The sequence below is a fragment of the Macaca thibetana genome, chromosome 16, assembly GCF_024542745.1.
Source record: "Macaca thibetana thibetana isolate TM-01 chromosome 16, ASM2454274v1, whole genome shotgun sequence".
Classification (NCBI taxonomy): Eukaryota; Metazoa; Chordata; class Mammalia; order Primates; family Cercopithecidae; genus Macaca; species Macaca thibetana.
The window spans coordinates 59128201-59144260 of NC_065593.1; the positions used below are offsets into that span (position 1 = coordinate 59128201).

The 16060-nt window shown below is 46.4% G+C and overlaps 2 protein-coding genes across 2 annotated transcripts in view; one reads left to right on the forward strand and one right to left on the reverse strand.

Moving 5' to 3' along the window:
• RPTOR (regulatory associated protein of MTOR complex 1) overlaps positions 1 to 16060 on the reverse strand; it is a 425447-nt gene that overhangs the window by 365227 nt on the left and 44160 nt on the right. The gene's annotated exons all lie outside the window — the stretch shown is intronic.
• LOC126939470 (60S ribosomal protein L31-like) lies at positions 4902 to 5430 on the forward strand. Its single transcript, XM_050764822.1, has one exon. The coding sequence runs from the start codon at positions 4902 to 4904 to the stop codon at positions 5427 to 5429; it is 528 nt and encodes a 175-aa protein (XP_050620779.1). The 3' UTR covers position 5430.

The following is a 16060-nucleotide window of genomic DNA, read 5'->3' on the forward strand; positions in this document are numbered from 1 at the left end:
TTTGTAGTTGGATTTAATTTGTATGTCTGGGATTTACAGCTGCACAAAATTCCTCTAACCATAAGGAATTTATGCCTAGCCTTGGGTTTTATGTGTTTAAGTAGCATTATTATAAAAATTATGTATGCATATTTTTATCTTCAATATGAGGTTTAATTAACTTTAAAAAATTGGGGAGCATGTGGATGGTGGTGCAGGTGGTACAACAAGCAGACACCTGATGAGGACTGCGGCTCCAAGCAGCAGGTCCAGCCCTCGTCCTGCAGCACCCAGTGCTAAAAACTGTGGACAAATTTCTCTAAACAAGCAATGCCAAAAAAGCAGGGAGATATAAAAGCAAACTGAACTTAAAAATCATTACATATACGTATATAAATGGCATATAAACACATGCATGCCATTAAGAACTTTAGGGAGATGAGGGGCAAAACATCAATTTTAAAGTAGGCACAGCTGAGTGTAAATCCTGATTCAACCACTTAGTGGCTAGATTAGAAAGCAGGACAGGTTACAGAAATACTCATCAACTAGTAAGCTAACATATATAGAAGGGCAATATAAAAGATACTCTGAAAACGACTGATACGTGACATTAAAACCACTAAATGATACATTTTTTGAACATTACCAACACTGTCGTTTTAGATCCAAAACTACCTTCAGTTGTAAATAAAATCTGGTACTGCCAATAGCTACAGAGTAATAAAATGTTTAAAATAGTTTTCAGGTTGAAGAAAGCTGGGCACAGTGGCGCACACCTATAATCCCAGCACTTTAGGAGGCTGATAGAGGAAGATCACTTGAGGCAAGGGGGGCTTTCAAGACCAGCCTGGGAGACAGAGTGAGACTCCTCTTCAAAAAACAAAATGCTGAAGGACGCCCTAAGACCATGGGGTCTAAGCCTCACGTGCACGCACCTCACTCAGCTAAGAAGTAATGTGTGCGCGCCTTCATGTGCTGCATCTATAATACGGCCTATTGTAGATTCATTTTCTTGTTAATGAATCCTTAACCTGAGTAGCTCCCTCCAGAAATCTAGAGTTGAATTTCAACCAGGGAATGGCCTGATTCATTGTCTGCTGATTGCTAAGAGGTATTACTTGTAGGTAGATATGCAGTGCAATTAAACTGATACACCCCCAAAAAGAACTTTAATGGATGGATGGATGGACAGACGGAAGGGTAGGTAGGTGGTTGGACAGATAGGTAAACAATAGTGAATAAATAAATGAACAGATAAGTAGACAGATCCATTCAGACAGAAGGTTGAAATGTGCCCCTGGCAAATGACTTCCCACAGTGTCATCACCAAAACAGAAATCAGAAAAATACAAGGAACAATAATAGGACTACTCCCAAAGTACCAATTGCTTCAGTCAAGAAAAGGTAGGGTGGGAAAAAACTGTCAATCACTTTAAAAATTGCTACACAACTGCATGCATTTTTAAAGATCAGGTAAAAAATTTTCAAAAGCTAACGGAGACCTCCTAAAAAGTTTACTGGTACCAGGAGTTCAAGACCAGCCTGGGCAACATAACACTCATCTCTAAAAGAAACAAAAAATAAAATAGCAGGGCATGATAGACCACACCTGGAGTCCCAGAAAGATCTGTCTAAAAAAAAAAAAAAGAAAAAAAGGACAGGCATGGTGGCTCATGCCTGTAATCCCAGCACTTTGGGAGGCTGAGGCAGGCAGATCACAAGGTCAGGAGATCGAGACCATCCTGGCTAACATGGTGAAACCCCGTCTCTACTAAAAATACAAAAAATTAGCCGGACGTGGTGGCGGGCACCTGTAGTCCCAACTACTCCAGAGGCTGAGGCAGGAGAGTGGCGTGAACCCGGGAGGCGGAGCTTGCAGTGAGCCAAGATCGCAACACTGCACTCCAGCCTGGGCGACAGAGTGAGTGTCTGTCTCAAAAAACAAAAACAAAAAAAAAGTCTATTGGTAAGAGACACGCATAGAAACCACCACCACCACACCTGATGCACCTACCACCTACCAACACCTCAAGCTTTACCTTTATACAATGACTCACATTTCCAAAACCTGGATAATGAAGGACGATCAGATCCAGAGCGACACCAGCGCCCAAAGAGCGAATCCACCCTCCGTCTGACTCAGAGCTCCCTCTTACTGCATAGCTGGTCCGTGCCTGAGACATAACAGGCATTCGTCACGAGCAACTGAACACAGATGGGTCTGTGACCGCCTCCCATGTGTCCGACACTGTGCGGGGTGCTTTGCATTTTCAAATAACCTGGCAAGGTGTGTATCACCAGCTCTATTTTACACCTGGGAACTGTAGCTCCGAAAGAGAAACGCCCAGGTGGTCTAGGCCTCGCTGGTACCCAGTTCTGTTTTGCAGCCGATACACCCCATTTGTGTCGGGTGATCACTAGACAAGAGACATAAGACTTAAGACCATGCATTTCCTCTTGGCCATGGTCCGGAACTGAGACACGGTTTCCTCAATTCATCACGGACACAGTGACGGAAAAAGCCTGCGCAGGCTCTCCAGCTCCCAGCAGTGCATTTTCACTGATCCTCACGCATCACCTGCTCCATCACCCACCACCTCCCCACCTTCTTTTTTCTTAATGTAAAAGAAAGAAAACCTGAGAGGTTATACACCTGTCATCACAAAGCCCCTCTCCCGGTAAAAGTGGGAGGATGAGAGCACATCCACAGCTGTCAGTCACTGCTCTCCTCAACACTGAGTTCAGGGAAACAGTCTTTCTTCCTTCTTCACCCAGCTGAAAACTTAACCTTGAGAATTAGCAACACTGGCCATAAGCCCCCAGCCCCAGGGCATCTGAGTGCTGGTGAAACATGGGCCATCCCACATTGACATGGATCATCTTAACCATCTTGGCCGTACTTTACTCCAACTCGTAAGAGAAAATCAGCCTGGTGTGGTGGCTCACACCTATAATCCCAGCACTTTTGGGAGGACAAGGCAAGAGGATCACGAAAGCCCAGGAGCTCAAGACCAGCTGGGCAACATAATAAGACCCACCCTCTCAAAAAAAAAAAAAAAAAGGAAAAAAACAAGTTATGATTTGGCTCTGTATCCCCACCCAAAGCTCATCTTGAATTGTAGCTCCCATAATTTCCATGTGTCGTGGGAGGGGCCTGGTGGGAGGTAATCGAATCGTGCAGATGGATCTTTCCTGTGCTGTCCTCATGATAGTGAATAAGTCTCACAAGATCTGACGGTTTTATAAAGGGCAGTTCCCCTGCACAAGCTCTCCTGCCTGCCACCATGTGAGACATGACTTTGCTCCTCATTCACCTTCCGCCGTGATTGTGAGGCCTCCCCAGCCATGTGGAACTGTGAGTCCATTAAACCTCTCTCCTTTATAAATTACCCTGTCTCTGGTATATCTTTATGAGCGGCATGAGAACAGACTAACACAGGAGGATTTTACCTTGTGGACCAACAGGGACAGCATCGTCAGCAACCCTGCCCCTGCAACAATTTTCTCCTGCTTCTCCTGTTCCATCAAAAAAGTAGCTCATTATTTTGTCCAAAGATATTATCTACATTTATGAAGACTGAGAAAGTTATTTTAACCACTTCTGTAATGCAAATATATTTTATAGGTACTTAATCTTTAATTATAATTCAATGATGTTCTCACAGAAGTAACTCCACCAGCATTCTGTATCTGCACAGCACATAAGCTCAGAAAAGTTCTGTTTCTATCCAACTTAACATACAATTCTAATAAGTTTTTTTCTTGCAACATACCTGCTACTTCCCCTTTGTGACTACAACTATATTATATTTCAGCATTTGGTTGAAAATAGCTAATTGAAAGTGGTGATGTATATGTCAACATTCGCTTGTTTTCAGGTTTTTATTCCCCCGGTCTGTGTTTGAGAGAGACATTAATCAGAAAGGAAAGGATAAGCTGATATCTGTGCAGAAGAGGGTCAAGAAAGCAGGCTCCAGCAGCCCTCCTTTCAAAGCCCTGCTTACAGGGGTGGCACGTGGCTGGGGTCTGGGGACTTGGATTTCTGGAGGGTTCCCACCACCCTAACTAGTAAGTGGGGTTCGCTGTGCCTCAACTGTTTCCCAACAATATGGTTTACGCTGAAAGCCTGCTTTCCTGCCGGAAGGCTGGGATTTGGGCAGAGGCTGCCTGTCACCAGCCTCCAATAAAAACCCTGGGGGCTAAGTCTCAGATGCGCTTCTTTGGCTGGCAGCATTTCACTGCGGTCTACCTTGTTCCGGGGGACACGAGCCCCTCCCGGGAGCCTCCATGGGGGCAGGGCTTTCAGAAGCTGGGGCCTGGTTCCCTTCAGACCTCACCCCATGCACCCTTTCCCCTAGCTGGTTTTGCTTCGTTATCTTTCTACCATAATAAATCATGCCAGTAAGTACTAGCTCCTGAGTCCTGCGAGTACCCCCAGTAAATCCTCGAAGCAGGGGGTGGTCTTGGGGACTCCACCCAGCACCCCATTTCCACAACCAAACAGTAATCAACTTTTCGCCCCTCGTTCCCTTAACCCTTCAAAGGATGCACCAAGCCCCACGAGCTTCTTGCAAAGCCCGCAGGGTCAAACACGCCCGCTTTCCCAGTTCCCTGAATTCAATGCATGTTCGCACTTAGTATAAATTAGACCATCGCCTTGATGTGAAGCTCTCAGAAAAATCACCTTTTCTGCCATGACCTCCTCATTCTGAGTTCTCACTGCTTTAGCGGTTTCTTGATAGGTTTCTTTTGGTTTGACAACAAGATAAATTAGATTTAAAATTATTTCCAATTTTATTCAACAAAGTCTACAGGTTAGATTGTCTGGGTAAAAGTGAGATTAATCTTATTGATAGAGATGTTTTTCATGACAAAAATAAACAGCATGATGGGGGAAACAGGCACCAAATCCAGCCACCATGAATAGTTCCTACTTTCCACCACTCACCAGAAAAACATCCCTAAACCATGTGAACATGAAAAGTACAAAGAACCCATCTGGGATGACCACCCAACGGACAACCCAAGAAAACTCAACTGTCCTTTTCCTCTCCAGCGTGGACTCGGCAGAATGGCTCCAGCAGAAGAGGATGGAGAGGAAAAAGGGCCGTTCTGCCGTCAGCGAGGTGGTGACCCGAGAATCCACCATCGACATTCACGAGCGCATCCACCAAGTGGGCCGCACGAAGCGTGCCCCTCGGGCACTCGGAGAGATGCAGAAATTTGCCATGAAGGAGATGGCAGCTCCAGATGTGCGCATCGATACCAAGTTCAACAAACCTGTCTGGGCCAAAGGAATAAGGAGTGTCCCCTACCGCATCCGTGTGCGGTTATCCAGAAAATGTAATGAGGATGAAGAGTCACCAAATAAGTTCTATACTTTGGTTACCTATGTACCTGTTACCATGTTCAAAAATCTACAGACAGTCAGTGTGGATGAGAACTAATCGCTGATCATCAAATACATCAAATAAAGTCATAAAATTGCCAAAAAGAAAAGAAAACTGAACTGTCTTCACCAATAGCCGCAAAACCATAAAATAATCTGCCAAGGAAGTTTAAAGAAGGCTGGGATGTGTGGGATGAGAAGTTGTGCCCATCTGCAGGGCCTGACCAGCCATCCCTGGCACAGAACCTGCGTGCTCCTGAGACGTGGGAGAGCAGCCCGCCTACGCTGCGGCTGCACAGCCAAGTGACCCACCCCTTAGTGATGTCCAGCAATCATTTTCTCATTCCTGCAGGGTCAGGAAATCAGAAAGGGAAGGGAGGGGACAGCTTGTCTCTGCTCCATAATGAACGGGTCCTCAGAGGGCAAGATACAAAGGCTGGTGATGGCTCAGCGGCTGGCACTGGCACCACCGGAAGCTTCTCCACTCACACATCTGGTGGCTGACGGTGGTGGTCACTGTTAATGGGAAACCACCTCCTCCCATGGCCTCCTCCGGCAGCCACTCCAATGGGGCTGGTCTTGGGTCCCGAGAGAACCAGGCAAACGGTATGTCGTCCTCAGCATGCCAGCCAAGAGCACCATTTCCCCCACAGTCACGGCCCATCCAGATCCAAGGGAGGGAACAGCAACTTTGCCTCTCAATGAGAGGCGTTTCACAGTCACACTGCTAAGAGGGCATGTGGGGTGGGAGATATTGCTGGGTCATCTCTGGAAAATACAATCTGCCACTGTCCATCCTCTGACCACCACACATCACATCCTCCCACATGCAAAATGAACCTGACACCTCCCCAGGGCCCCCAAGGCCCGTCCGATTACTGCCATCAGCTTGAAGTCTGGGGTCTCGTCACCTAAACCCTGCCCAGCTGAGGAGCCTATGTGCAGGAACATGCAGTTCCTCAAGTCCACCCCTCCTCCATCCCCGTTCTTCCCAATCCGGGTCTAAAGAGCTGACCTGGACACACCCACCCCCCACACACAATGTTCCACCAAGGACAGCCACTTGAGGCAGGCACACAGCGCCAGCACCTGCATCAGGGCTCTGTCCTGGTACCCGGGACTTGTTCTCCGGGATCTCAGCTCCGCCTTCTCAGATGTACTTCATTTTCCATGAAAAGTACCCCACGTTTACAGCTGGGTGATTTTCACAGCTGCTTCCTCCTCACACAAGTCTGGGGGCCCAAAGACTTCTTTTCATTTTGTATTGCCTCCGCTCCTTTCAGTCCAGGCAGACACATAATTTCTTTAAAAACACTTGGCGGGCTTTTTGTGTATTAACTCATAATCTACTCCATTAGACAAGCCACACCCATAAAGAGACAAGCCCTTTTCTTCCTGGGCTCCCAGAAGAGGCTGTGGTATGACAACGCCCTTTGGATTCTTAGAGGCCAGACTGGGGATTTAATGCAAGAATCTGCAGGCCTCTCCTCCAGCTGAAAGGCTGGACACTGTACGTGGATCTCAATCTGAAGCCTTAGGAACGGAGCTCACAGCCCAGTCCAGATTCACTCTTTGCCTGAAACCCTTTCTTCACTTGAGGAGCCTGGAGAAGAGGCTGGGAATGAGAAACAATCTTATTTTTGAACCCAGCAAGTCCTCTTTCTTTACACCAAGTAGAAGCCAGGTGGCACTTTGAATTTTCTGCCTGGAAATCTCCTAAACTAGATGAGCAAGTTCATTAAATACACACATATTTTCCTCTTTCCCATAGCAACAATGACACACCAGGCTTCCCACCGCCACCTAACAAGGGGCCCCTTTCCTCCAGCGTGCAATGACGTTCCCTCCTTTCCTTCCAGGGTAGGCAACAGGCAGCCAGCAGGCCAAGTCCAGCCTGCTGAGGACCAAATCCAGGGCACCCATGTGATGGACACTGTCTGCGGCGCCTTCTCACATTGGCAGAGTAGGAGGGACGGTCATCACGTGCCACCCGCAGGCTAAAATATTAGACCCTACTACCTTCTAGGAGGCCCTTCAGGCAGCCAGCAGCACTCTCCTGGAGGCCCAGAGGCTTCTGCCCAGCACCCCATCCCAAAGCCAGAGCTGCAGGCATTGGGATTTGATTATGGCCACACCCAGTTCCAGCTTCCAAAACATGTTCAAGTTATCCATTGCTGTTTAACAAACCTCCCTTTACTTAGCAGCATAACACAACCATTTCATTATGCTAACAGGTCCCACGGTCACGAATTAGGAAAGGGCGCCACAGGTCTCAGGTGGCCTCAGCTGGGAAGACTTAAGTCTGGGGCTGAGCGTCTTCTTGGGGAAAGAATCACAGCAGGGTGGCTCACCTTCACAGGGCCTCACCGCATGGCTGTGGGGTTTCCTCACAGCACACGCCCCAGCGGATCCAGGGGAGACAGCCTTTTATAACACTGGTCCACAGTCATGAGTCAGCCCTGGTTCAAGGGGAGGGAACGGGGACCCCACTCTCAATGGGAGAAGTGTCAAGGTCACGTTATAAGACGAGCTTTGCTGTGGCTATGTGAGGACACCACCATCTGCCAGTTACCCGGGGGGCGGGGGCGGGAGGATTGCTTGAGCTCAGGAGGTTGAGGCTGCAGTGATCACACCACTGCATTCTAGCCTGGGCAACAGAGCAAGACCCAGTCTGAAAAAAATAAGTAGACAGATAGACAGACAGACAGACAGACAGAATTAAGAAAGTTTAAGGTCAGTAAGCAATACAAGCCTTCTCTAGCGTCTGAATGGTTAATGTCTCAGCTGCTTTACTGAGCAGCTTTTCTGGATTCTACTGTCACGGCATCAGCTTCATATCCGGCGCCCTTCATACCCCCATTCACGGCTCCATGCAGGGAAAGCACCAATTCCACATGTGGAAAGAAACCAGTTTGTCAGCAGGATCCCAGAGCTGCGAGCTCACGAGGCCCTCTGGAAGCCTCGCAGGTGGCGGCAGAACCACCCCGCACAAAAGATCAGCAACTCGGACTCACGGCTCTCGGGCATCTGCAAATGCAAACGTTCCTGAGGACTCTCTCACCCCAAAAAAATGCAGATGGCCTTAACATTTTTAAATACCTTTTTGTCTCCTAATAAGAAGCAATGACCATCTTAGAATACAATATCAAAAACAGTCCAACCCAGAAATTTCAATTGATTCTTCCTCCCTCCATGAATTGTCTTTGCAAATTACAACATTCGTTACCTTGGGCTGCCCCACACCCCACCACTTCTATTAGATAAGTTGTCAGAGCCGTTAATTTCTTTCTAGACGCCTCTCCGCTGTGGTCTCTTTACCTTCATCACCATTTCTACTCCTCCATGTTGAAATGGCATCACATAGTATCTGGAATTCCCATCATGCTTCAGGTGACCATATCCACTGGTCTACCTCCTTCCACACCCCATATCTCAAGCAGACGAATTTTTTTTTTTTGAGATAGGGTTTCACTCCAATGCCCAGTCTAGAGTACAGTGGCATGACCACAGCTCACTGTGGCCTCGGCCTGATGGACTCAAGCGATCCTCCCACCTCAGCCTCCTGAGTAGCTGGGACTACAGGTGTGCGCCACCATGCTCAGCTAATATTTTTAATTTTTTTGTAGAGATGGCACTTCATTATGCGGCCCAGGCTGGTCTTGAACTCCTGGGCTCAAGCGATCTATGGGTCCCAGCCTCCCAAAGTGCTGGGATTACAGGTGTGAAACACCACACCCAGTCAGATGAATCTTTAGGGAAAAAAAAAACATGGTCAGGCACAGCATCTCACTCCTGTAATCTCAAACACTTTGGGAGGCCGAGGCAGGCAGATGGCTTAAACTTAGGAGTTCGAGACCAGCCTGGGCAACATAGTGAGACCTTGTCTCTACAAAAAGTAAACACAAAATTAGCTGGGTGTGGCGGTACATGCCTGTAGTCCCAGCTACCTAGGAAGCTGGGGTGGGAGGATCTCTTGAGCCCAGGAGCCAGAGGTTGCAGTGAGCCGAGATCGCACTGCACTCCAGCCTGGGCAACAGAGTGAGACCCTGTCTCAAAAACAAACAAAAAGGATAAGAAAAGGAAAAGAGAAAACAAAGCCTATCTTTCACCTATTTAAAACTTCCACTGCTCCCTATTGCCCTTACAATATAAGGTTCGGATTCCTTCACCTGGCCCCCAGGCTGCCACAGTCTGGCCCTGGGGTGAGTAATCTGTCAGGTGAGTCATCCCCACCCAAGCCATGCAGACACTCACACAGTTCCATGAAAAAGCTATGCTCCGTTTCCTCTCAACATCTGTGTGAATGCACTCCCTACACCCCACATTACCTGTCCTTTCTCTTAGCCTTCCTCAAGTCCCAGCTCAAGTTCTATCCCCTCTACGAGGCTCTCCCAACCATTCTGCACCTCTCCTACTGCCAAATGCCCAGGCTTGAGCTTGGTACTACAAGCTTCAAGGTTTAATCACAGCTGCCTTCCCTTTCTGTGCATCCCTGTTTTAGGTGTGCTGGTCCCACACTTGGGGTTCTAACCATATGAAATGATGCTGGAACCTTCTTGCAAACTCCCTCCAATGACAGACCAAATACTGCCAAACAAAAGCACACAATCAATACCTGCCAAATGAATTGGCTGTCCAGCACTGCCTCTCAAAACAGCCAGGAATACCAAAGCCCCAGGCCTTAAAAACGGCTGCTAAAATGCCAGCATCTAAATCTTCTTTTAAGAGGAAATTACATTTTGCTTTGAGGAAAATATGTGACAACCTGTGGCGTAGTGGTGAATCCCTTCCTGATCACCACCACTCCACTTCCAAGCCAGCCTCTCTTTGTATCCACTGAAATAGAGAAAAAGGTGTTATTTTATCAAGGCCTTATCTAATGAGGTATCAACATCATCAAAATTAAAATTGCATCAGGTTTTCTCCAAAATGCTTTCTAAATGGGTTCCTAAACACTAACACCATCATCAAGCATAAAAGAATAAAAGAAAAAAGTTACACAACCTAACAAATAAGTAAAATATAAACCTTAGTATCCTTCTCCTGATCACAGAAAACCACTACATACAATCCTATCATTAGCCATAAACCCTGCACACCCCAACCTATGCCCACAAATGACTAGCCCATAAGAGGACCCACCACTATTAAGATAAACATTTAAAACAAAAAGTCGACCTAATAGTGCCTGCTATCCTTTGAAGAATTAGGGGAAGAGAGCACAAAGGGAAAATTTAAGCACACAATGTTACAACAGGTTTAACCAAAAAGATAACACAGTTCTCTCTGACTCAGGTTTCTAACATTTAAAAGGTCTTGATATAGGTCAATTCTCTTCACTTATTGGTTCCAATCCCAACCAGGAAAATGTGAGCATGAGATCAAGGCAGCAAAAAACCAATTTCCTTAAAATAAAATGTAAATATTAATGATAGAAAATGTAAACAAAATAGCTGCCAAGGAAATTGCTTCTGGAGGACAATGTTTTCCAACATGCATTTCTTCACAACATATACATGCTAATAATCTCTTTCAATCTAAGGAAGCATGAACTAACATTCAAACTCATCTCCCTAGCCTTTAGTTTTAAATGGTAATAAAACAAAAACTATAATAAGAGAAAAATTGTCAAGGCCTATCAACTTGTATAGGTCCATTTAGTAAAGTCCCTGGTAATATCCTCAAAACACTGCATCCCAAACAGCACAGCAGCTGGTTGATGGTCAGGACTCCTGTAGGAAAAATCAAAATGGCCTGGCAGTACCGGAAAGAATATCAAAACCAAAGCCACACCCCGCCCCGATGAAGGGGAAGCACATGTTCATAAAAACCCTCCTGCCACTGGGCATGGTGGCTCATGCCCCAAATCCCAACACTTTGGGAGGCCGAGGGTGGAGGATCGCTTGAGCCCAGAAGTTTGAGACCAGCCTGGGCAACATAGAGAGCCCTGGTCTCTACAAATATTTTTAAAACTAGCCAGACGTTGGTGGTGCACACCTGTGGTCCCAGCTACTCAGAAGGCTGAGGTGGGAGGATCACCTGAGCCCGGGAGGTTGAGGCTACAGTGAGCCACGATTGTGCCACTGCACCCTAGCCTGGGCGAATGAGCGAGACCCCATCTAAGAAAAGAAAAAAAAAAGCCGGTCTGCTAAGATGACACTGCCCAACTCAGCAGACCACAGAAGCAGCCTGTGTGTAACAAAGAACAGGCGCGTCCTCACAACGGAAAGTCTCACAACGGAAAGCCACAGTGTTTTACTGCCGGCTTCAAGACGTCTATCTGCTGTGCTTTTGCTTTTTTTCTAATAAAACTAGATGTTTAAGAAAAAAAGCTGGAGTTGGTGTAAAGGTTGATTTTCTTGTAAACAATCGGCGGACCCATCTGCATGCTCACTGTTACACTGCAGTAGAAACCCCCAAATCAACCCACTTAATAAAGTCAACGCATCAATTAATACAGGAAGAAAAGTGAAAGGGTTACCAATGAATTCAAATGCTAATCCCACCCATTCCCCCTCTCTCTCCTCCTCTTCCCCCAGCCCCCCCAATTTCTCTCCCTCTCTCTCTCTCCCTTCTTCTCCCTAGTCCCCATTCTCTCTCTCCCTCTCTCTCTCAGGCACACACATCAGCCGAGGCATTTACTGAACACTTTTAGAAGGAGCCTCCTGTCTCTAACCTCTGAAATATGCATAAGCCAAAGTAAAAAAGGGATTTTGTTGTCACAAGAACAGATGTTGCAGGGGTTTATCTCTAAGCGCTTCATGGGAGAAATCCTACTCACCAACTGGCAATTTACCATGGCGCCACAGTGCAGCCACTGTTATTAACATTTGCCACACTTGAGAAATAAAGGAAAAGAAGAGCCACCCGGTGATGGATATTTTTAATTAAAACATTCCATTTTCAGTAATGGCTGGTTCTCTCTGCTGAGTTCTAAAGGCTTTATTCTTGTGCTGTGCTCACAGCCTGACCAGCTTCTTCACATGCAGAGCACATATGTTCTGAGTTAGGTAGAAGGAAATCCTGTAACGGCGTTGCTCCGTGCAGTTCACATGGCTAAGGGGATATAGTTCTGCACAAGTGCAAGGACCCTGTGGAAAGCATTAGATTCCAAGAACACTGACAGAGAAAGTCCGCCTTTAATAGTAGAAAACGCTGGTATCAAACTCAAAACTCAAAGTTCATTTCCTACATTTAAAGAACTGCACAGCCGGGCACGGTGGCTCACGCCTGTAAAACGAGCACTTTGGGAGGCCGAGGCAGGTGGATCACGAGGTCAGGAATTCAAGACCAGCCTGGCCAACATGGTGAAACCCCGTCTCTACTCAAAATACAAAAATTAGCCGGGCGTGGTGGCAGGCACCTGTAATCCCAGCTACTTGGGAGGCTGAGGCAGGAGAATGGCTTGAACCCAGGAGGCAGAGGTTGTGGTAAGCAGAGACTGCGCCACTGCACTCCAGCCTGGGTAACAGAGCAAGACTCTGTCTCAAAACAAATAAATAATAAAGAAAGAACTAAATGCTTCCACTTCTATAAACCAGTATTTCTCAGATTATTTCTCAGATGTTTCAGTCTCAAGGTCCCTTTACACTCTTTAGAATTATGGAGGAGTCCAAAGACCCCTTTCCCAATTCTCACTACCAAATGTTACCATGTTATACACTGAAATGACGGTCTTCTCATTTGTATTAATTCATTTCAAATTAACAATAAAAAGCCTATTACAGGTTAACATAAATAACATTTTTATTCAAAATAAAACTATTTTTCCAAACAAAAAAATTTACTGAGAAGAGTGGCCATGTTTTTCATTGTTGCAAATCTCTTTACTGTCTGGTTAGGAATAGAAGTCACTGGATTCTCACCTTTGCAATTGTATTTAATCTGCTGCAATACATTGATTCAACTGAAGCACAGGAAGAAAATCCAGCATCACATATGGAGCTTCACGTGTATATGCAGTCTTTTGAAATAACTGTCAGCATTGTTTGATACACACCAAAACTCAACACGCTGTAGTTTGTTGGATAGGAAACTGTTTCAGCAGCTTTTTCATACTCTGTTACATTGAAACCCTCTGTCCTATCTGGCTTGAAGTGGCTCTTTACCCACACACGGTGTTGTAACAGCACGCACTGGTCATCTGGAAAGATGGGCTCACAGCTGTGCGGAGCTACTCCGCAGCATGAAACACGCCCAGCAAGGCCACCGCAGTCTCATCAGAACAGGCCTCAGGTGCTGGTAACCTCACAAGTTCACTGTGGACGATACAGGTTTTTTAAAATTCTAATTTAATTTACAGTTGAAAGCTCAATTTTTATCACTGGCAACAAATGCCATCAGTTGTTGTGGAAGACACAGGTTTTTTAAAATTCTAATTTAATTTACAGTTGAAAGCTCAATTTTTATCACTGGCAACAAATGCCATCAGTTGTTTTCCTTGAAGTGACAAGCTCACTTCATCCTGTCTGTTATTTTTTCAGGGAAAAGCAGCATTCTACAGGGAAAACTGACAGGCCCCGCCCAGATCCCACAAGGGCCTGTCCTTCAGCAACCAGCAGATCGCAGTCTGTGCAAAGGCACTCAGTGTGGTAAAAACACGTGCAGAAGGGCCCAGATTTGACAAAGGTAGTGTGTTTTTGTGGCCACTTAAGAGGCTATCATGGATGCAATGACTGGGTCAACTGGGAGCCACTAAGACTCCGACAGCACTGCCCGTCATTGCTCCTGCATCAGTGCAGATCTAGGCGCCGGGGAAACGCAGGCCTGTCCTAGCAACTGACCTCACAAACCGCCAAAAGGGTCCTGAAGACCCCCAGGATACTACAAGCACGGTTTGAGAACCAAACTGCACTAAATTTGTAGGAATGTGAAGACATACTGCACCAAATTCTGTATTCATGGAAAGCATCACGGGAATACTTACAGGAAATGTTTCTAGGCACTCCTTGCCCAAATAAATCTCCCACTCTGTTAGGACACTAAATAATCATAGAGATAAGTGAAAATACAAAGTCCCAGCTTACTGAGATCCACCGGGCCACACAGAACAGGTAATGAGCTGCCCAACAACAGTATCCCAAACGAGCCTGCCGAGCTGGGCGGCCATGTCCTGTTCCCTTCCCAGATGCACACAAATCCAGAACCTGTCGTCCCGCTGCCATCACACCCAGGGCAAGCCGCCAGCACCTCGCCCCTGCACTAGAGCAGCCTCTGAGGACTCTTCTCCCTTCCACTCCTACCCCTACCATCCCTTACTCTAGTCTCTTCAATATAAAGCACATCACAACACCCCCTGGATGAAACCCCACAGCTGATCTCTAGCACACCTGAGTTTTATTTAGTTCCTTACCCAGGTCTGCAAGCCCAGGCACAATTTAGTCTAGGCCTCTCTCTTCTACCTAATCTACTGCTCTCCTCCTCACTCACAGTACAGCCAAACCGGCCTTCTATTTCTGAACTAGGCCACACTCGCTCCAGCCTACTTCGAATGAGAGAGACAAATAAAACCCGGTGGGAAAAAGCAAAGCTGCACTGGGAGGGAAAAGTATAGCCATTAATACAAATATAAGAGAAGAAAGAGAGCTGAGGACGAGTAAGCATCCATCACAAGAAGATAGACCCAAAGAAAGTAAAAGGAAGGAAGGATCTAAAGCTGACAGAATGAGAGCAAATATATAACAAAGAAGATCCACAAAGCCACAAGTTGGTTCCCTGAGAAGAACCAGCCTCTCATGCAGTGACTCTCGACCTGTATTTTATTATCACCCAATCTTTTCCCTAATCTTTTCCCTAATCCCCCTCCCATGAAATGTTGACATGGCAGGTATACGATGGATCTGTTTGTGCACTGCACACAATTCTGTACTTTATTCATAAAAAGCAACATTTTTGCTATCATCCCCATGCCTGCTCTAGTAAGACTAATCCAGAAAGAAAGGCCGGACACAGTGGCTCATGCCTGTAATCCTAGCACTTTGGGAGGCCAAGGCACGTGGATTGCCTGAGCTCAAGAGTTCGAGACCACCCTGAACAACAGGGTAAAACCCCGTCTCTACTAAAATTACAAAAATGAGCTGGGCATGGTGGTGTGCGCCTGTGGTCCCAGCTACTCGGGAAGCTGAGGCAGGAGAATCGCTTGAACCCAGGTGGCAGAGGTGGCAGTGAGCCAAGATCGCGCCACCGCACTACAGCCTGGGCGACAGAGCAACACTTCGTCCCCAAGAACAAAAGAAAAAAAGAAAGGAAGGAAAGAAAGAAGCAAAACTCCGTCTCCAAAAAAAAGAGAGAAAGAGAAGAAAGAAAGAAAGAAGAAGGAGAGGGGAGGGGAGGGGAGGGGAAGGGAGGGGAGGGGAGGGGAGGGGAGGGGAGGGAGCCAGGCAGGCAAAACCACCGTACAGAATTCTAAAAGGAAGAACTATCCACATTGACAAGAGGTGACTTTGAACAACTTCAGGCCACTAAACTTTCGAAGTAACAAAGAAAAAGACAAGTTCCTAGAAAAACACAACTCACCAAAACTGACTCATAAAAGCATAGAAAACATGATAATCATTTTAGAAACAAATCATAATTTTAAAAAATCATTCCACAGAGAAAACTCAAGACCCAGATGAGTAACCGGGAAGTTCTACAAATCTTGCTAAAAGCCAGAGGTAGAAAATAAATAGAAAAACACTCCCCAAACTC

Bases quoted from the DNA above. Each gene is read 5' to 3' on its own strand.
- LOC126939470 (XM_050764822.1), top strand. From the start codon at position 4,902: ATGAATAGTTCCTACTTTCCACCACTCACCAGAAAAACATCCCTAAAC.